This window comes from Malaclemys terrapin, chromosome 2, assembly GCF_027887155.1.
Source record: "Malaclemys terrapin pileata isolate rMalTer1 chromosome 2, rMalTer1.hap1, whole genome shotgun sequence".
NCBI classification, from domain to species: Eukaryota; Metazoa; Chordata; order Testudines; family Emydidae; genus Malaclemys; species Malaclemys terrapin.
Window position 1 is genome coordinate 203,492,482 of NC_071506.1, and position 22,517 is coordinate 203,514,998.

General features: G+C 42.2%; 1 protein-coding gene across 2 annotated transcripts in view; it reads right to left on the reverse strand.

Moving 5' to 3' along the window:
* Positions 1 to 22,517, reverse strand: part of PDCD6IP (programmed cell death 6 interacting protein) — a 51,695-nt gene that overhangs the window by 15,377 nt on the left and 13,801 nt on the right. Inside the window, exons 5-11 of one of the 2 annotated variants that reach the window (XM_054019447.1) lie at positions 19,936 to 20,089; positions 17,839 to 17,939; positions 16,726 to 16,857; positions 12,607 to 12,829; positions 8,266 to 8,389; positions 6,218 to 6,395; positions 216 to 327 (exon numbers count right to left, since the gene is read on the reverse strand). In XM_054019447.1, coding sequence (XP_053875422.1) covers positions 216 to 327; positions 6,218 to 6,395; positions 8,266 to 8,389; positions 12,607 to 12,829; positions 16,726 to 16,857; positions 17,839 to 17,939; positions 19,936 to 20,089 — 1,024 coding nt within the window. The remainder of the gene's footprint in view (positions 1 to 215; positions 328 to 6,217; positions 6,396 to 8,265; positions 8,390 to 12,606; positions 12,830 to 16,725; positions 16,858 to 17,838; positions 17,940 to 19,935; positions 20,090 to 22,517) is intronic. The other variant, XM_054019448.1, reaches the window with a different exon arrangement.

The window sequence follows — 22,517 nt, forward strand, 5'->3', positions numbered from 1 at the left end:
ACAGAACCACCAAAGAGACTCCTATGGCAATACCCCCAATCTTGGTTCTAGTGGCATAATAAGAGTACAGACAGATCTTTCTTCAACTGAATTGATCTTGTTCAAACTAATACCAGAGGACTCAAAGCTACTTTAATTTACGTTAAATTTAAATTTAAGAATGGCCTTTCATGCAGCAGTCCCCAGGCTCTGAGAAGTGAAAAGGTGAGATTTACCTGCCCTCAAAGGTTTGTAGAGTTCACTGGATGGTGTTCTTTGCCAACGCTCTTTGAATTTTGCTCTTAGATCATTGTCTGTGGCTTCCTCTTCACTCAATAATCTTAGTGACTTAAAGAATTAAAAAACAGTGTTACACGCAATATAAGTTTTCCTTACTATGAAATGGCTTTACAACTATAAATTGTAAAGATAAATTTTAGAACATAGTAATAAAGCTGAAAAAAAGACTTACTAAACCTAACGGTCCATCAGCTCTTACAGTGAATAAAAGCCCGAAGAAAATAAAAACCCTGTGCAGTAACTGTGGTTCTTCGAGATGTATCCCCCTCTGGGTGCTCCACTCAAGATGTACTTCCGCTCCATGTACCTCAGATCAGAGATTTTAGGTAGCAGTGTCTGTTCGGCCTGAACATACACCCCCGCAGCTTCGTGGCCTGCACCAAGGCTATATGGAGCTGCACAGGCAAACTGCCCTTGGTTCCTTTGCTACTATGGAGCTCATTGAAGAACTCTGAAGCAGAAGGGAAAGGACGGGCAGTGGAGTACCCATCTCAAATAACTAGTTACTGCACAGAGTGAGTAACCTTTTCTTCTTCGAGTAGTGTCCCTATGGGTGCTCCACTCTAGGTGACTATGGAGCAGTACCCTCTGTGGAGGGGTGGGGCTTTGGAGTCGAGTCTAGGATTGAAGATAGAATAGTAGAGCCAAATACGGCATCAGAGGCTGAGTGACTGCACAGTATTCAGCAAATGTATGAATGAATGTACAACTCGCAGCTCTACATATTTCTGTGATGGGAACATTCTTAAGAACAGCTATTGAAGTAGAGAGGGATCTTGTGGAGTGAGTTAATACTCTAAAGGTTGAAGATCCTAAGACAGGTAGCAAAAAGTAATGCAACCAGATATCCATCTAAAGTGTCTTTGCTTGGAACTTGGAGATCCTTTAGTTCCATCCGCAATGGAGAGAAATCTGGGAGATTTCCTAAAGAGCTTAATCCTGTCTAAGTAAAAGGCTGATACCTTCCTGACAGAGTGTATGTAATGTCACATCTCCTTTATACTGGTGTGGCTTAGGGAAGAAAACTGGAAGGTGAACAGTTGATTTATGTGGAAGGCCCAAGATCCCTTTGTCAGGAACTTGGAATGCGGTTGCAGTGTGACCTTATTCTGTTGCTCGGGGGGAAAAAATGCCATGAGAGCTCCATCTCATCCACTCTTCAGAAGTCATGGCTACTAGAAACGCATTTTTCATAGAGGTGTAAAAGTGAGCATGTGACCATAAGTTCAAAGGAAAGCCTCATAAGACAGAGTACGAAGTTAGGTCCCATTCCAGTATAGGGCATCTGATTCATAGGAAGAGATTGTCCAGTTCCTTGAGAAACCTTGTTGAAGGATAAGCGAAGACTGAAAAAAAATACCATATGTTGGAAAGTCATAACAGCTGCCAAATGCTCTTTTTCAGAGCTTAAAGATAATCCTATCACTTTTAGCTCTAAAATGTAAATTATTACAAAACAATAATGCAAAGAACGCAGTTGAAACACCAGTGTTTGAATATAATCCACTTTTGGTATACATGTCACGTGTAGATTGTATCCTGTTATGTAGCAGCACTCTCTTTACACCCTCAGAACAGTTTGTTTCTAACCCTGCAACCCATCCATAAACCATGCCTTGAGCTGAAGAACTGCGATACTGATTTGATTGGCATCCTGAGAGAGGAGATGGGGGACAGTCTAGAGAGCGATCAGTTGACAAACAACAACAAGCTGAGCGAGGTAAGGAAAACACTTGTGTCTTGGCCATGTTGGAACTACGAGAATAACCTTGGCTTTGTTTTTCTTTATCTTGAACAGCATGGGAAATGCAAACAGAAGACCTGTACTCCAATGAAGACGACAGACATCTCCCAGGAAGTGGTGACCCAGACCACCTCTCAAGCAGAACTGAGAGTACTTCTTGGTTGCCGTGAACAGCTCTGTAGGACACCCCAACATTGAAATATACAGTGGAGTATAGTGGGATCCATCTCCCACTTGTAAACTTGCAAGAAGCATCTGCCGAGGACATCTGCTGTGGTGTTTTGTATGCCCAGTATGTAAGCTATTGATATTGATCTGGTTTCATATGCACCAATTCCAAAGTCTCACTGTTTCAGTGCAAGGGAAAGTGATCTTATTCCTCCTTGGCAGTTTACATAAAACATGCATGACATGTCTGTCGTTATCTTTATGTATTTGCCCCAGATAAGTGTAAGGGAATGGATACAGGCCTGCTCTAAGTTCAAGCAAGTTGATATGCAAGGTGGACTCCAGAGGAGACCACCTGCCTTGAACAGCAAGTGTCTAGATGAGCTCCCCCGCCCCCCCCCCCATCCATCCCAGGAGGGATGCATCTGTTATTACTGACTGAGATGGTTGAGCAAAGGGCACCCCTGTGCAAATATTGTTTTCTTCCACCAGAAGCAAGATTTCCTTCCCCCCCACCCTCCCCACCCCACCAAAGGCAAGGACAGTAGTTTGTTTAAACTTTGTTTGCTTGGTGAGTAAACAGTTCTGAGCCTCCCTTGGAGGCAGCACATGTGAAGTTTTGCATGATTTATTACCAAGGTGCCAGTTGCTATTTGTCCCAATAATTGAAGACAATTTCTGGCCAATATTTGAGGGCTAACTTGGACTATAGTGACTAAATTGGGTAGGGTTATGAACCTGCACGAAGGGACCAATGCTTCAGCCATTACTGTATCGAGGTCAACTCCTATGAACTCCAGACTTTGTACTAGAGTTAAGGTGGACTTTCAGATGTTTAATTGTAGTCTCGGTCTGAGAAATAGATATACTGCCCTCTGAATGGCAACTGAAGCTTTGTCAAAGGACCATCCTTTGAGCAAGCAATTGTCAAGGTATGGGAAAAAGTTTCTTGTTTGTGAAGATGAGCCACAACCACAGAAAACTTTGGAGAACACTTTGGGTGCAGACGAGAGACTGAATGGGAGCATCGTGTATTTAAAGTGCTCTTGACGCAGAGTGAAGTGTAGGAACCTTCTGTGGGAGGGGTGGATTGCTATATGGAAGTAAACGTCTTGAAGGTCAAGGGCTGAGAACCAGTCCCATTTGGTCCAATGATGACACTGCTGCAAGAGTTACCATTTTGAACCTCTGAATCTTTATAAATCTGTTGAATAACCTTAGATCTAGAATAGTTCAACTACCATTCTTTTTTGGAACCAGGAAGTACCTGGAGTAAAATCCCCTACCTCTCTGTTGGACGGGAATTGGTTCTTTGGCACCCATATGCAGTAGAGTTGAATTCCTTTTGCAAAAGGTGCTCGTGAGAGGGCTCCCCTGAAGAGTATTGGGAAAGAAGGGAGGTAAGGTGAATGGAGTATCCTGTTGAAATGATCTCCAATACCCACTTATCCATAGTGATATGTTCCCACTTCTGACAGAAATGAGAAAGGCGGTCTCTCCAAAACAAGGGGGAGACAGATTGTTGCAGCAGATAAGAATGGGGATGGTAACTCAGTACCTCGCCTAACCCATCCAAATTGGTGTTTCGAAGTTGTGGGTTGTGAGGTTGATGTTTGACAAGTAGCTGGTCTCTTCTTCTGGATCATTGTAGTTTACACTGGGGTTTGTAATGTCTCTGGGAGGCAGGAAATTGGGTGGGATGAGACCTCTGTGCAGCCTGGGATTCACTGAAATTTTTTTATGCAAGGGTGTAAATTCCCAAAGAGCACAAGGTGGCTCTAGAGTCAAAGTATGCAGGGATTAATCCATTTTTTCTGCAAACAACTCTGAACCATCAAAAGAAAGATCCTCAACTGCATGACTTTCCTTAAAAAACCCAAGAGCTGAAGCCAGAAGGCCCTCCTCGTGACTACTGCTGTGGAGATAGAATGAGCAGCTCTACCCGTGGAGTCCAAAGAGGCATGCAGAGATGTTCTTGCAAGCACAATTAGCCTGCAGCGATGATCACCCGAATTACTCCATCTGCCTGTTGGAAGATGCTCAATAAAGGTATTCAACTTTGAATAGTTAGTATGGCTGTATTTCACCATGAGGGCTTGATAATTGACAATTCTAAGTTGTTAGATTGCCTATGAGCATGACTTATGGCCAAAAAAAAAAAAAATCAAGATGCTTTAAAATCTTTGTCCTATGAAATCGATTTAATGTGGTGCTGTCTGCCATGTTCGTGCACAACGTCAACCAGAAGGGAGTTGGGGGATGGATGCAAAAATAAAAATTCAGAGTCCTTGGAGGGGATGTAATATTTTGTGTCTGTCTCTTACAGGTCCCCCCTCACTTGGTAGAGATGGAGCAGTCAGAGATAGACGGAGACTCTGTCATAACCAGGCAAATCTCCAGGGAACAAGAGATGGTCAGTACCGAGAACTCATCAGAAGAGATTCAGGCTTTTCTGTTACTGCTAAGTCCAAGGAAATGAAAACTGTTGCATATTGAAACAGTGGGTGGTACTGATGAAGCAAGGCGAGTAGAGGTAATGGTGGAATAAGGCACCTACGGTACCGAATTACCAGTAGGTGTCAGTTTGGTCTTTTACAGAAGCAAAGTGCTGGGTACTGAGGTCCTAGTAGACTCTGTCGGTACAGATTTAGAAGAGCTGGTCTTTGCTCTTCTGCTCTGACTTGATAGTACTGATTTTCAAGAGTCAGAACCCTTAGTCCCTTAGGTTTGCCGATGGTCATGGTACTTGAGGAACCTGCAGACTCATGGGTACTGAGTTGGATATTGGTAGGTGCCGAAACAGGTGTTTGAATTGGATACCGTCTTTGAGGTAGATTCTCTACCATACGACTGGAAGATTGCTTTCTAGGGTCTTTTTGAGAGGATTCTGGAGACTTCCTCTTTGATGCTCAGGGGGAGTGCTGCATCAAGGTCAAAGCAGATGACCTGTTCTCAGACCGTTCTACAGGCGGGGCTGCTGGCCGGAGTCAGAAGCTGGTCGGCGCAAACCCTTCATCATAAGAAGATGTAGTTTAAGTTCCCAGTTCTTTCTTGCCCTCAACTTTAATTTCAGGCAGAAATTACATTTTGTGGGGAAGTGCAACTCCATAAGGCAGCGGACACACTAGGAGTATCCATCATTGACCAGGATAGCCTCTTGGCACGAAAGGCAAAGTTTAAACCTGGGAAGACCCTCCCAGGATTTCAGTTCCCCTGAGGGGAAGAAACACAGAAAAATAGGGGGAGGGACAATGGTCCTGGTCCTTATGCTAAAAGTGTAAGTAAAAATAAAAAATCTTTTTTTTTTTAAACTATAAGAATTACTATAGCTAAGTAACAAAGGAAACTAAGAGCTCACGCTTTAAGAATCAGGAAAAATACAGTTGAGGTATACTCAACTTGGACTCTGAGGCTCTGTCTCAGGCTGAGGCAGCTGAGAAGGAATGAGGGTGGTTCGCCCTCGCAGCTCTATATACTCTTGGTGCAGGGCATGAGGCTCCAGGGCACGCATGTGCAGGGTTGAACAGACACGACTACCTAAAATCTCTGATCTGAGGCACACTCGGTGCAAGAGCACCTAGAATGGAGCACTCAGAGACACTACTTGAAGTAGTAGTGACTATAATAGGAATCATGTTCTTACTTTTACCAGTTTCCCTCCCCCCATAATCTCAAACTGAAAAAAAAAATCTGTCAAAATACCACCACATGTGACACAGGACAATTGTAGATAAATTGTCTACCAACCTCCATGCATATCCTTGGACATCACACTTAAAAGCTAAAACCTTCACACAACCAAGCACTTTTATTCATGTCACTAAAGTGACAAAATTATTTTAGATAAATCCAATTAATTTTTTTTAAAATATTAAACTGATAAGGATAGTAGATAATGTTTTCACCCCTCAGCTCACAGAGAGCCGAGAAGCGATTATAACAAGTATGCTTTACTATTTAAAGAAGCGGAGTTAGATTCTTAAAGTTGCACATTTTAAAGATTATTTCAGTTGTTTCTAAGCTTACTTCATCTAAGATCTCTCTGTTTCTCTGTAGCAGTTCTGGTAGATCTTTGATCAGCTGATCAATGGTCTGGATGCCTCCCTGTTCAATAACAGACTTAGACTTCTGCAGAATAGACTGAGGAACACTATCACCAGACACATCTTCAATGGCAGCAGGCAGGTTGAGAGAAGCCAATACTCTGAGAAGGTCAATGTATTGCATTACAATTAGTACACCACAAAAATCACAGCATCAAAAGAATCATTTTGGTATCCAAATTAAACAGGCCGTGAGAACAAGAAAAAAAAAGGGGGGGGGGGGAGAAACAAACAGGAGCATAATGAAATCTTGGAGAACAATTTAAAAACTGGAAAATTTTAAAGATTATTCAAAGGACATACTTAACCAAAAAAGCAATAGTTTAAACATTTTTAAAAAGGTAACTTAACTTGTCTATCATTTTTCCTTTGTATTTTAGTGTTTATAAAGCAAAGCAGTAGACTTGTAGACAATTTTAAGCAATATATGACAGTTTTGAACACAACTGTTATCTACTTTCATCCAGAACCCTGGCTTTATATTTAACTTGTATTTACTTTTTAATAAAAATTCTTGTTTCAAGACATTGAAACAATATTCAACGGCTTGAAATATTCATTCATGCAGGGGAATAGTAGGGATTTTTCCTGAGCAAGCAACATCAGCCTCTACAGAACCTAAGTTTAATTTAAAAAAATGAAATCTCTAGCTTCATACTTTGTTCATGAGGAAAGCCTTTAAAACCATGAGTTAAATGTAAAACTGCTGTTTTCTTATGTCTGCAGAGAAGAAACTAATGGCCTTAAAAAGAAGAACAGGAGTACTTGTGACACCTTAGAGACTAACAAATTTATTAGAGCATAAGCTTTCGTGGACTACAGCCCACTTCTTCGGATGCATATAGCTATATGCATATGCTATATGCATCCGAAGAAGTGGGCTGTAGTCCACGAAAGCTTATGCTCTAATAAATTTGTTAGTCTCTAAGGTGCCACAAGTACTCCTGTTCTTCTTTTTGCGGATACAGACTAACACGGCTGTTACTCTGAAACTGGTCTAATGGCCTTGATGCTTCTCATAGTTTTGCCAAACTACTGCAGAGTGCTAGCCAATCACTACTGTGATTCAGATGCCTGCAGGAAGTAGGGAGACTAAAAAGAATTAGGTCCATTTCACTTCAACTTTGCTCTGGAAAACAGAAGCAGACGCATACTGGAACCATTTAATGGGGAGGTTGACCAAACAGATTTGGAAAAAGGGATAATGTATTGGGACTCCCTCCTTGGAGCAACCAGAAAAAGTGATTCTCTGGCTAAAGCAAAAATTACTTGTCCGTACTGCTATATCCCTCTTCAGCCAAGCCATATACCATAGGGCAGCCACCAGGAGTCTTTGAGGTGAGAGGGATGAGAAGAGAGAATGTTCCTCCTAACAGCCACAGGTGGGGGCTTCAGTTTATAAGACACCTACTAACTGAAGATAAATAAAAAAAATCAACGACACTCACAGGCAGACTGTAAGGACAGCACTATGGCAGACAACTCAGTAACCTTCCATTTCCCAGAAGCTTAGGAGGGGAAGGAAATGGCTTCACATCTGGATGTTGCCCCTAAATGGTGCAGCCCTCAATCTTTTGTATCCATATGTGGCTAATCTAATTTAGACTAATTTAGTCCTCTGACTATTAGGTATCTAATAAAATTTCCAAACCCTATTGAGTGGCAACCTGGTTTACCTCCTACAACAGAAGAAGTCTAACTATTACAGTATTTACTGGCCCAGTCCTGCAAGACCCTTACTGAGAAGTGCTGAGCCAATGGAAATTAGAAGTGATTTATCACTTTGCATGACTGGGACTTTATTTTAAATTAGTATTCACATTCTCCCCTCCAGAGATTTAAAAAAATCTGAACAAAATATTTAAATAAATCTTCACTGAAGTGGATAAAAGTAAGGTTTTGATTATTCTGGACACACAATTAAAAAATGTGTTTTGAAAAAGATCAGAAGTCTCAATAACCACCACTCACCCATTTGCCAGATTGGTGGCTTCTCTCATCTGGGCTATTGATCTATTTACCAAGTCTGCCTTTCTCTGGTTGTAGAGGCTCAGAGACTGCTGCACTGCCAGAGGAACCATCTTCTCAAACAGATCTGTGATTGAGGCAGTATAATTATTTTAATGCAACTATAAAGGTGACCAAAAAAAACATGGAGCTTCCTTATATCCTTTTGCTAGATCCTTAGAGATTCATCTAGACAATTACTGATAAAGAAATTTCACAAATCCAAGTTTCTAAACTGAGTGGGAAATACCACTGAGGAAAGTCAACATTTCCTTAGGCCTGGTACCAACATTCAAAACTTGCAACTTCAGATTTATCATAGAAGACTCATGGTAGAGGATACGTATAGGATTTTAACATATTGCATTAGGCAAGTTGTCGGATAAGAGCTCTTCAACAAAACTCCTTCAGAGGCCAGATTATTGTGCTTAATCCAAGCATTTTGAGATAGTTTATTCAAATCTGAACTAGTCCTAACTTGAAATTGCAGATTTACCCTTTGCAGGAGCCTGTCAGTAATCTTTCTGACACTAAAACCAATGGCTTAATGCACAATACAACCTTTTCTTAACTGTTGTTCTTAGAGATGTGTTGCTCATGTCCATTCCATTCTAGGTGTGCGCGCCCACGTACGTAGTCGGAGATTTTTGCCTGAACAGTATCCATAGGGTCGGCTGTAGTGCCTTTGAGTGCCACGCTCATGCGTTGGTATATTAGGCACTGCCGATCCTACGCCCTCTTAGTTCCTTCTTTCCGGCAACTCAGACAGAGGGATAGGAGGGCAGGTAATGGAATGGACATGACCAACGAATCTTGAAGAACAATTACAAAAAAGGTAGGTAACCATTTCTTCGAGTGCTTGTTCATTCCATTCTAAGAGACTCACAAGGAGTATCCTCAGAGGTGGGCTCAGAATTCACAGTCTACCGGCTTGCAGTACTGCTCTACTGAAGCCAGAATCGTCCCGGGCCTGTTGAGTAAGTGCGCAATGGGACGTGAACGTGTGGATGGACGACCAGGCGGCCGCCCTACAGACATCCTGGATAGGCACTTGGGCTAGGAAAGCTACTAATGAGGCTTGCGTCCTGGTTGAACGCGTAGTTACAATCGCCAGAGGTGGCATCTTCGCCTGATCGTAACAGTGGCGAATGCAGGCAGTGATCCAAGAAGAAATTCTTTGAGCGGACACTGGACAACTTTTCGTCCTGTCAGCCACCACAACGAACAATTGCGTCAACTTGCCTTCATAGAGGACTGTATAGGGCGGTTCCGAGGTAAATGCCCTGATCTCTGAAACCCAGTGGGTGGATGTTATCGCAACAAGGAACGTGACTTTACAGGACACGAGAGAAAGCAGGAAGCCAGAGGCTCAAAGGGGGGTACCGTGAGCTGTGACAGCACTAAAATTCAGGTCCCATGGCAGAATGGGGTCCCTGATGTGCAGGTAATGGGGGGTGGGAGGGAGAGTTGGCCACGAACTGCAGGGTGTAGCCTGAAGATATTATGTCAACCACCCAAGGGTCTGAGGTCAGCTGCGACCAAGCCGACTGGAAGGGGCACAGGCAGTTGAGGAAAGAGCAGGGAGGTGGATCCTGGGGCGCTGTCCTTGGGCGCATCCTCAAAATCCTATTTCTGGCTTCCTTGGCCTCTGGAAGAACCAGGCTAGGTTGAGGAACGGGAAGATGAAGGGTGACACAGTTTAAATCCTTTGTTTCTGTAGGAGCTGGACTGGGGGACAACCCAGGGCCTCGACAGAGATGGACAGAAAGGCTTTCTAGCCTGCTGAGGGGTGTGAAGGCCCAAGGAATGGAGGAGGTACAGGAATCTTTAAGGTCATGGAGCTGTGCATCTGTCAGCTCCAAAAAGATCCCTGCTCCCTCAAACGGAAGGTCCTGAAGGGTAGTCTGCATCTCCTGGGACAGCCCAGAGGACTGTAACCAGGAGCTCCGCCTCATGACCACCACGAAGGCGACTATCCTGGCCGCCAAGTCCGTAGCATCCAAGGCCATCTGGAGGGTGTCAGCACCATTAGACATCCAAAATTGCAGGCTGTCCGTCAAATAAATTTTCCTGCCAAACAAGTCCAGCCTCTTGGCGTCTATTTTTCGGTGTGCTGCTTGCCTAGCCCTTTCACTGATGGCGGACACGACCACAGATCCCGCTGGAGGGTGACAAGTATTCAAACCCCTTTGCAGAGACACAGTACTTCTCTTCTGCCTTCTTGGAGTAGGCAGAATGGAAGAGGGGGTTTGCTACACAGACTTGGCAATTTTAAGGACCCCTGGTTGGACGGGCTGTGCAACCCAGGCCGGGGTAGAGGAAGATATAACATTAAAGAGATCATCTGATTCCTCCGCTAGCTCCTTGACCTCCAAGTTCAGGTTTCAGCCATCCTTTTGAGCCTGGCCTGGCGCTCCTTGAAGTCGTCAGGGGAGCAGCTCGTTTGCAAGGGGCCTGCTAACACTTTGTCCAGAGACAACCAAGATATTGTACAGCAGAGGGAGGGGCGGCTTCCCCTTTCTCGTCCGGGAACAGCTCCTTTGGCATCGGGGCCTGCTGTGTCGCCCCGTGTGGGATTTGGCACTGTGCTCTGACTCGGGTGCCAGCAGTGCTGGGGGCAGCTTGTCCGATCTGGCCTGGGAGGAACGGTGGGAGTATGGTACTTGTTATGCCGGTCCACCCCACAGGTTCCAGTACTGCCACTGAGCGGGCCATTGACCCTGCCTCCACACCACTGCCGCAGAAGCCAGGCCAGTCTTGCGGGCTGGTGGCGATTTGCCTTTTATAGGCGAAGGGCTGAACTCCCCTTCAGGCTTGGACCATTGCCTTTCCGGTGACCAGGGCGGAGCCATAGATATCCGAGTCTGCTGACTGACCCTTGTCAGCGACCAGTAAGGAGAGGGAAAGGACAGGTACCTGCCTGAAGACTGTTCCAGGGAATCAGACCCATGCTGCAACCAGGAATGATCCCGCACCAGGGCGGAATCAATGCCTGGGAGACCACCTAGGAGGTGGTGATCTGCACCGTGGCGAACTCTGGCGGGAGGCTCAACGGTACTATGGGTATAGGGATCGGCGTCGCGACTCATATGTCCCATGCCTTGTAGGTGGAGACCTTGGTGTCAGGGACCTGTCTCTTCTAATTGGGGACCGAGACTGCAGTCCGGGAATTAGGTACACTCTGCTGTTTTAGGGGCGGTCCCATAACCGGCTTGCCCATAGATGCTGGGGCCTTGGCTGGGTCTGTCGTTTGGCTTTGTGTCTGCGGTGCCCGGTTGGCCTGCTTGGCCACCAGGCCCACTTTGGGCATAGATGACCCCACTAGGGGCCAGTACACCCTGCCGCTCCCAGGAGTCGGGTCCCTGGCTGGACTGGGGGTCTGACCGCAGCGGTACACCCGAGCAGCTCTGGAGCGGGCACGTGGCCTGACAGAGGTCCTTTACCCGAATCACCTTTTTTCTGCAGTGCCAGAGGGCCTGTTGACTTTGACCGTTTCTTCAGCACTGGGAGGTGGAACGGTGCCGGGAGGGTTTTGGTGCCGGTGGTGTGCTGCATGGAGCGCCGACATACTGGGTCGGGAGTCCAATCGAGAGGTCTCCGAGATGGGACGAAGCACAGCCTCCATGAGGAGGGCCCTCAAGCTGATATCTCGCTCCTTCCGAGTTCAAGGACAAAAGTTTTTGCAGACCTTGCACTTATCCTTTCGATGGGATTCCCACAAACACTTTAAACAGCTCTCATGGGGGTCACTAATGGGCATCGACCAGCTGCACGATCAACATGGCTTAAAGCCTAAGGAACGAGGCACGCCCCGCTCCGAGGTGAAGTCCCAGCCGGGACTCTAACTCCTAAAAACAACTACTCTAACTAAGGTCTAACTAAGTATCTATCAACTAACAACAAAGGAGACAGAACAATGGCCTATAAGAACCCCTAACGTTCTAGTGATGCAAGACAAGGCGCTCTGACCAACCATCACGGGTGGTAAGAAGGAACTGGTAGGGCACAGAGTCAGCAGCGCCTAATATACCAATGCACGAACGTAGCACTCAAGAGGGCACTACAGCCGACCCTATGGATACCACTAAGGCAAAAATCTCCGACGACTGTGCACATGGGCGTGAGCACACACCTAGAATGGAATCAACATGAGCAAGCACTTGAAGAAGAATACACTATTGGAAATTGAACTTTAATATTGTACATCTAAATCACAGAGCTACGATTGAACTTGGAGCCCATATTAATCTCATATACAGGTAAGATACATTTCACCTCTAAATCTGCTCTGAATATTTTGCTTACCAGTGAACTTCTGGCTGATAGGGACAATAACTGAGGTAGATTTCACAAGACTGGCTTTGCCAATGGGATCTAGATCTTTCAAGTCAGGAACCCGGTCATGATAAATGAAGTCATTGTCTTTCTTGGCAGCTGTAAGGGCGCGGTTGATTTTGTCAGCTAAATCTTTTACATTTACGTATTCATCATAACGAGACGCCACTGTTTTTACCAAGTCTGATGCGTGCTAAAAATCAAAATACGCACAATTACAATTCAAATAATCTCTCCACCCAATCCTTTTCCCAGCAGCATTCCATCTCTAACACAAACAATATACAGTAAAACAGCTGATCTTAGTTAGCCAACTACGGTTATTGCAAAGGCATAAGATTCAGCATTAGCTGCTCCCTGCCTACTAAGGGAATGTCCCCATCTAAGGATTTTGAGAAGAATTAGCAAAATTACTTCTTGCAATACAGTCACTGACTTTATATACAGTTCTGTCATTAATGGGATCAAGAGTCCTCTGCAGTTCATACTGAGGCCTTGTCTACACTACCACTTTACAGCGCTGCAACTTTCTCGCTCAAGGGTGTGTTTGAGTGCTGCACCTTGTGGAGGTGGGGGTTTTTAGCTCTCTCCCAGCGCTGGTGCCGCAATACACAGCCACATTAAAGCGCTGCTGTGGCAGCACTTTAACATTGCTAGTAAAGACATACCCTAAGTAATCTCACCAATAGTCTCCAAAATCCACAGAATTCAGTTATAATTTGGGGTAAAATTATTTCACAAGACCACTCAAAAAAGCTAACACTATCTCAGCTCCAAGGACTAGGACTGAGTTGATTGTTCCTAGTTCAGGGAGCCTTGTGGCAGACGCTACAATATGTAGTTTCCTTTGTGTCCCCTTCCCATGTGCTGCTAAAGGTTCATGGGAGACATGGTGTACTTCCACCCCTGTTCTCCAGTTCTTGCCTGTTTCTCAAACAATGTGCAATAAAGAAAGGTTAAGAAACAGCTGCACACCTAGAGTTGGAATTCTACAGCCATCTCCCTGCTACCACTGTCTGTCTACTAAGCCCCAGCTCAGACTCCGAAAAGTTGAGAATAAGGAACCTGGAACCCTCTTCCTCCACCCTGACCTGCCATCTACACCCGAGGAAAACACCGTTCACTCCCATTACTAACCAAAGGACACCTATTTCCCCTCCTTCCACCCCACCAACACCAGCCACAGGAGACCCATTCTCCCACTTTAACCCGCCTCTAGTAGCGCAGACCTCCCATTTCAAAAACCAAAGAAAATCATTTCCCTATTTGAACAACCAAGTATCACACAGCCAGAGGCCAGAGAGCTGTCCAACCAAACAAGGGTATTTATAAAACCCTTTCTACTTATGTCTAACATACTTATAACATTAATCAACCATTTAACAAGTATTTTACCTTAAGGGCACTTTTACAGTTTATAAAATAAACCATTTATAAATGGGAAGTGTGTTTCTTAAGCCATGCCCTGTGATTTTTAAACTGAAATATTTGAAGCAGGCCCGAAACAGTGGGTGGTGTTATATATTTAATCTAAATTAATACATGCCAAAGGTATTAACATAACTTAGTCACTATCCAACTTTGAATGGTTTTAAACAAGGTTTGAGATTTGGCATACAGAGACCTCAGTCTGTTTAGTACCATTGTAAACATCATTAAACATCCTTTTGAACCTTTTATTACAGCAATGGTTTTCAACCTGCGACCCGAGGACTGCTGGGGGTCCGTTGATTATGTTTAAGGAGTCCACGAAAGGGGACTATGAAAATAAAGTTTCAGATCCCAAAAAAGGCATTCAATTTTTCTGATCAATCAACAGTTTGTGTATACCCTCATTTATGGGTCAAAACCCAGAAGTATGGTTATCTTAGAAGCCCACAGTTTAGCGCCCTCTCCCATGCTGCGTCACATGCCATGCTGAACAGAAGAAACATTCATAGTTGAATTCTGTTCAGTCAGTTTTCAGTCTAGGACTTCTATGGTAGTGGTCCAAAGACCATAAGATGAATTTCCAAAGTGATCCATATCTCCATTCAAACTTTTTTAGGGGACCACAAATGGGAGGAGGAGGAGAGGTTGAAAGCCACTGTATTAAAAGATACAGAAAAACAAATTAAAGAATTTGAAGCATAAAGTATTAAGTGAGGCTTCCACTTTAACTACATCACTTGTTCCCTTTAGCTGGAGAGAGATTTTAGAAGGAAAAACCCCCTTGTGCAAAAAAGTCTTTTAGATGGCATTAAAGATGGTAATAACTGTCCTTTTAGGGAAGAGAGAATAAGTTATCTGAGATGGACTGGAGTTGTGATTGTTAAAGTCCAATCCCATTTCCTAAAAGACAAAAACTAAATGGGGAAAGAAAAGAATAGCAAAGATAGAAAATGCAGGCTGTGTCTCTGGTCTTGACTCTCACTTGCAACCTCACTGCTGGAAAAACAGGTACAGCACACAGTATTATCAGCCACTCAAAAACTTGGCAAGCTTGTACGGCATCAGGCTGTTTAGGGCACTACTTTTAGCTGCCTTGCTGGTCACAGGCTTACAGCAGTGAGGAAGGCTGCTAAGATTGGCTAAATCTCTGCTCTAGGTTTAAGGAATAACAATTGTTAAATGGTCACCACCTTATTAATAAGGAGAACAGACTGACAGTATTTTACCCTCCTCCCACTATTTGCTAATTGCTCATGATCCAGTGTAAAAAGAGAGTGAAGATACCATGTTTCCCTCAAATTTAGGTAGTTCTACACTTAAACAAAGTATCTGCAAATACTACAAGAAGGCATCTCCCATAGCTAGAATCTAACAAACATGGACATAAAATTATATTTAATCCACAAAGTAACAAAGACCGCCAGATGTTTTTTCCTTATAGCTTATCAAGTTATGTTCTATGTCATTTATTACTGTGTGTGTAAATATACTAACTACATCATAGTTTCTTCCATTTCCCATGAATGTAGAAAGGAACCTTTCAAGCCCTGTCAATTACCAGATAAAGTATGCACAGCCATAACAGTCACAATAAGTGTCATGCGACATATTTAATCTCTCATCCCACCAATGTGTGTATCACAATGTGGTTCCCCCGCCTCCCCACCAATAGAGCAAATAGAAGTTCATGGATAATGTAGAACAAAAAAAAAAAAAAAAAAAAAAACACAACTCAGATTAACATTCCACTCTTAGCATCTTAAACACATGGGTATACTGAGGAACACAGTCACAGAGCCAAATTCTTCTCTCTACCACACTTTGAAGACCGGTGGACCTTATGGTTTGAAAAAGCCTTTGCTGTGACACTGACTGTATGTCACAACAGAGAACTCCCAGCCACGGAAGTAGATGCAGTGGCTAGAGAAAACATTTAAAAAAAAATCTATTTGCATATTAAAAACAAGATAGTGGGTTTATCAGTAGAGCCAATATTTCAGTAAGTCCCAGATTGCACCATCCATCCTATAAAATTTGTTTCTTGTTTGCAATTATTGTCAAATGTATTAGTATAAGCTATTTTGGCAGAGGCAGGATCTTCAATTGTGAAGACGTGGGTGTCTAAGCATTTGTAATGCTACGAACCAGTCGGTTCAAAATAGAACTAAATGAGTTCATGGAGGACAGGTTCATTAATGGCTATTAGCCAGGATGCAAAACCATGCTCTAATGTTCCTAGGCTCTGTTTGCTAGAAGCTGGGAATGGGCGACAGGGGATGGATCACTTAATTCCTGTTCTGTTCATTCCCTCTGAAGCACCTGGCATTGGCCACTGTCGGAAGATAGGATACTTGGTCTGACCAGTATGGGCTTTCTTATGTTTTATATGTTCTTGTGGTGTCATACTTCCAAAGATCTGACTGAAATATATACTTCAGAATCCAGACATTTCTCACCATTCCAGTATGGAAGTTCCAAGAACTTTTCAAGAAGTATACAATGTGTGTATGAGGGGGGAGGGGGGCGGGTATTTTATTTTTTTAGGAAACTTGTCAATCTTAACGACTGAGTTTTGCAACTAAAAGTATATAAGATGTGTCAAAGGTAGAAATTAAAAAAGGTCTTCCTACATTTCTTAAGAGTTCTGCCCCAACCCACCTGTAGTCTCCCGATTTCTTCACCAAATTTCTTCTGCTGCTTTGCCAGGATAGACTGGTGATACTCTGCATTGGCCTGCATAATGCAGTGCTTCGCAGCCAGAACAGGAAACACCTCCTGGAAATAAAAATACTGACCAGGGGAAAGTCCAACCACATAAACCACCACAGACAACATGGGATGCAGGAAGAAAAAGGAAGAAGAAAAGGAAATTAGAATCACCCAATTAATGGTTTAGATAGGTTAAAACATTAGAAGTAAATGTTAGAGATATGTGACTGCATGGATTGAATTCAGTCAAAATAAAAATATTGCTCTGGTAAAATTATTTCTATTGTTTTATTTTGATTTGGGGATTGCATTTCATTTAATTAAAGCCATGAAGTCGCAACATTTACTTTACAAAGATTAGAAATTCAAACATGCATTAGAAAGAATAGTAGAGAGGACATCAAAGATCCCAAAGACAAAGTACTTTCAAAAAGTATGAAATAATGTTTAGCCCTCTTCATTAATCAAGTCATCATACTTTAGAGGCTGACGTGATAGTTCTACATCTACTTTTTCCCCACATGACCATTAATAAGGATAATAAAACCATTATCCAGCAGAAACCACTGAAATAAGTTTTCATTTACAGTGAACCAAGATTTAAATAATTATCAGTAGACCTACAATAATAATAGTTCTACGGTCACACCAACAAAATAAAGTATATGTAAACCCCATTAGAAAGCGTTAGTTTGAAAAACAATTTTAGTAAGGAGTTAAATAAGCCATCCCTAAATATACTGTCACAAGTTAACCCAAAGTAACAGTTTTAAAAAAAAACAGTATTTTGTGTATTTCAATATAGTATTTTAATACTAAAGTGAGTAGCTTTCAAAGAAAACTGAAGTGCGCTTCTGACAGCTGACAATACTTGAACTGGAAGGTTTTTTCTGGATTCTTACAGTTACTCAAGAATTCCCAGGTTTTCCCCCCCACCCGCCCATTGCTACAAAAGTGTGATCATAAAAATGCTTGAGAAACCATCTTAAAGATAATTTATAGAATGTAACACTCAGCTAGAGTTATGTTAGTGTATTTTTTTTTTTTATTAGCATTACTAACCTTGGGCAAAGTGTCCTTATATTGACATTGTTTGAAAGCATCACCATAATAATCTGCAGCTTGATTAGCCAGTTTAGCTATGATAGCATCTTTCATTTTATCTGGAATTAAAAAACAAAAACAAAAAACATTAATACAAATGTTTCCATGAAAAGAAAGGTTACTCACTTGTAACGAGCTCAGGAGGGACTCTGCACATTCACACACAAGATGTGGTGGCAGTGCAGCTCTGACAATACAATGCTTTATAGCAGTATCCACTGGGGACAGAAGGGGCACTGCTATGAATACGATTAGGTAGACATGCTCTGGACCAAGTTTTCAAGTTCAGAATATTCAAGTAAGTTTAAAATCTCAATTGAAAGTTGCTATATTGCTAGTTTAAATTCCATTTAGTGCTGTGTTGGGATGAAATGCCACACAGAGGTCTTCTAATAAGATTATTTAGCTAGAATGTCTATTTGAATCAATGTTGTATGCAGTGCAGTTATAGCTTTATCAGTCCCAGAATATTAGAGACACAAGGTGGGTGAGGTAATATCTTTTACTGGACCAACTTGTCTCTCTCACCAACAGAAGAGGGTCCAATAAAAAGCTGCTACCTCACCCACCTTATCTCTCTGCTTGAGCCAAAGCACGTAATAGATTGCTTAAATTATAATGATGCATCTGGGATACTTTTCAGACAGTTCTTTGTCAATATCTCCTTTATGTAGGAGATTGCCAACAAACGCTGTAACTACCATGAAAGACAACCTCTTTACTGTACGGAGGTCGGAAAGGGATCCATGCCTGTAAACCAGATTTCTCAGGAAGAAGGAAAGTGTCAACAAGACCTACAAATCCTAATGTGACTTGTCGCTGCCTGTGATTAGGAGGAAGATTTTACATGAACATTTTGGTTCAAAAGTGGGCCAGGAATATAGGTGGGCCAAATTTTACTGAGAAATATTAAATTGCACAAAAATATGCATGTTTTCACAGGCTGTATTTGGCCAAGAGACCATTCTGCAACAGAATTTTATTTCAACTTTTACTTTTGAAATGCATTTTGCTTTGAAATTTAGCACACCAAAAAAAGATTTAACACCTGATGATGTCCCAAAACTAAAAAGATTTTTTTTTTTTTGTTTCCAAATGTTTTGTTTGACTCAAAACTAGTTTTTTGTTTCAGCAAGAGGAAACCCAAAAAAATCAGTTTTGGTTCAAAGCAATTATTCTCTTTCCCCCATGTTCACCTTTAGCGAAGAATGTACTGGTAAGTTTTGGGGTGTATTCTACACAATGCATCCCAAGATAGTGGTCCCCCTATGTAATACTGTCAGCAGTCATGAATATAGCAAGACTGAGAGGCGTCCCTACTTATTTTTGGGAAGCTTCATTCTGGTCACCCTGCTTCTCACTGCAAGGAGGTGCTGCAGATGTAACATGAACAGGGTCTGCTCTAGCAACATACTTTAACACTGTAAATTCTTCATTTAGACATCCCTGACCGAGGTTATAAAAACTTAGTGTGCAGTTTACTAGTTGATACTTAAATTATTTTCAATCTCTCATAAGATGTTATTAGTTGATTTCCTTCAACTCTGCCACTATGCAATATCCAAAATTTATTTTTTTATTATAAAAAAATAAAAGCTAGTCCAATGCCATGAATCTACAGGAATGACATTGAAGCATTTTATCAAGGAAAATTAAATTGAAAAACAGAATTCAAGTCATTCTAGTAGTCTAGTAAATAGCGCTCTGTGCCACATGCAAGATCTGGGATAGATTTCCAACACGAACATGGTCACTTATCAGGCAGCATGCTCAGTCCTGGTAGGAAGAGAAAGACGGGATGATGAAATGGTACATCTCACTTCTCAAAATCAAGTCACAACCTGACAACTGATATTCACTATGAGAAGAAGAGTTAAGTTTTCACACAATCAGTACTTCCATTACAGTGAAAAGAACAGTTGAGGGATGAATAAGGCAGTTCTGAAAGGCCCACATGATACTAAACTTCATTTCTCAAATTAATAAGTCAAAATCAAAACATTTGTGGAAGTTTTGAAGAACACTTAAGTACATTCGTAAAATGTAAAGTTATACCTCTTGTCGCTTTTAAGAAAAACACCTCTTGAGCTTGAGCCAACATAATAAGACTAAGGGTTCCAACTGTATCTGGAGAGATGTCCACTGTAGGATCTCTATTCAACGCAGACAAGACTGTGTCTTTAATATGTTGGAAGGCACCACTAGCAAACTGAACCAAAGCAAAAATGAATAAATTATTCTTCCTGTATTTTAAACAAACTTTTGCTTATAGAAAAGGTACAGCATAAACAGATGTCTGTGAAACAAACTTACTTTTATAGTTAACAGCAATGCAGAGACCAGAAAGGACAAAATCTAGAATATGGGCTTTGTAACTCTTAAGATCCCACCTGTTCTAAGACAGCTGAACAAGCTGACTGAGAAGCTATTAACCAAAGCTATAAAGGAGAAAAGTATATAAATATGGAAGATACCCTCAGTTGAGTGCATTGTATGTCTACATTATAAACTTAAATCGACCTATGTTAGATTGACTTACAGTCACCTCTGTAATTATTGCCGTGGTTCATGTCCATACCGCCCTCCTTCTGTCGATGGTGCGCATCTCCACTAGGAATGCTTCCACCGACTTAAGAGGTGCAGTGTGGGGGGCTGAGAGACAGGGCTCAGCTCTGTGGGCAGTCCAGTTCCTTGCCAGCAACAGAGAAGACGCAACAGGCTTCTCGGCTCCTTGCTAGAAATGGGGCAGCTGACTGGACACTGGGCGCTGAGCCAGGAGCCCAGGTACACTTCTCATCCGGAACACAGGTGCTCCCACCAGGGACCAGAGAGCCAAGAGCCTGGGCAGCAGCTGTGAAATTGTCAAGAATGACAGCCAATAGATGTAAGTAATGCAATGTCTAAATGGACACTGCATCACCTGAACTACACAGACATAAGCCCTATGCCTCTCATGGAAGTTAAGGGCACTTACAGCGGCGGGAGCAAGTCTGTAGTGTGTACACTGCCATAATTAGGTCAACGTAAGCTGCCTTATGTCGACCGAATGCTATAGTGTAGACCAGGCCTAAGTCAAATGAAGAGGAAAGTTAGGATTAATATGAATTATATTAAGAGCACTCAGATACAGGCTAAGACAAGAGCTATTAAACCCCCAAGTGCAGGTTATAAGATAAAAGTTTGTCATCGTAGTATTTTATTCCATAGTTATGGGCATTCTGTGGACATTAATAACTTCCTCTGAAGCATCTAGTCATGATCAAATACGATACTGGTGTAAAAGGACTATTGGTCTGTTCTGACACTGCAATGTCCACACTTCTAAATAAAACTACTGACATGGAATTAAGGTGGCCTTACAGCAATGCTAAAGATATATGAAATAAGCAGTAAAAAGGAAGGGTCCTCATGGTTGTGCACAATTGAGTTTGCATTACAGCAGCATGGTATAATAAACCATGATTGAAAAATACCTGGAGGGGTACCACCAGAAAGGAAAATGAGGTGATACAATAAGAGACAGATGCATGTAAATACTGAAGAGGCAGGGAAGGGAGGAGCATGGAAATTAATGGATTAGTTCTGTTAGAAGTATCAACAACAGTCTGGGGAGAAGAGTTGCAAAATACAAATAAAGTTAAAACTGGGTAACCTAAACAGACTTTTCTGAATCTATTGTCTCTTAAAATGATTCTATGAATAAGGCAGTTTAAGACCAAGACGATGTATGCTATCCATAATCATGGTAAGAGACAAATTGAAGTTGCTGTAGTTTTTGTTGTTGTTGCTGCTGAGGTGATTCAATTGTCAGGTTATGTATATATCAATTTCAGTACAAGTACAGGTTGACAAAACAATGTATACACCTTTTGTCTAATGTGTACATAATCCACAATACATGCACATCTAGAGAAAGTTTTTACCTTTTACATGAATCTCAGAGAAGCTACCTATGCTTTCCGCATTATGATAAAGATCTTGAGAGGTACAAAATTTAGAAATACAGTTTAAGTGATATTACACAATTTTTTCCTGTATTGACGATACAGCTATGGAAGATAGGAATACTGAGTAGTTAACGTTAGAGAAGGCACGTCTCATTCTAGAGGAGGCAGTGTGGAATTCCAGATATTGGGGTTCTATCCCCAAATTTACCAGGGACCTGCTGAGTGACTTTGGACAAATCATGTCTTCATCTCTGTGCATCTCTTCCTTCTACCACCCTTAGATCTGATTTATCTTCTTAGAGAACAAGCTCTTTGGAGTAGGAACGGTCTGTTGTGTTTGCACAAATGGGGCCCCGATATCTGGCTGAGACCTTAGCAATGGTACTACAAATAAACTTCAAAATCATAGTTGCACTCCTTTGAAATACTGATGACCGTACTGTTATCACTCCATACTTCCCAAAAATGGGCTGTTCGAACTAAGAATACTGCATAACTGAAGAAACAAGTTATGAAAAATCTAAATGTTTTTCACAGCTATTATACTACTTGGGATTTTTATTTTTTTAAATGGGCAGTAAATAAGATGTTGGAGAACATGAAACTACATTTTTCATAGCCCTTGCTTCCCACAGATATGATTTTTATGCTCAACTTTCTATCATAATTAACCACCTACAGTTCCTTACT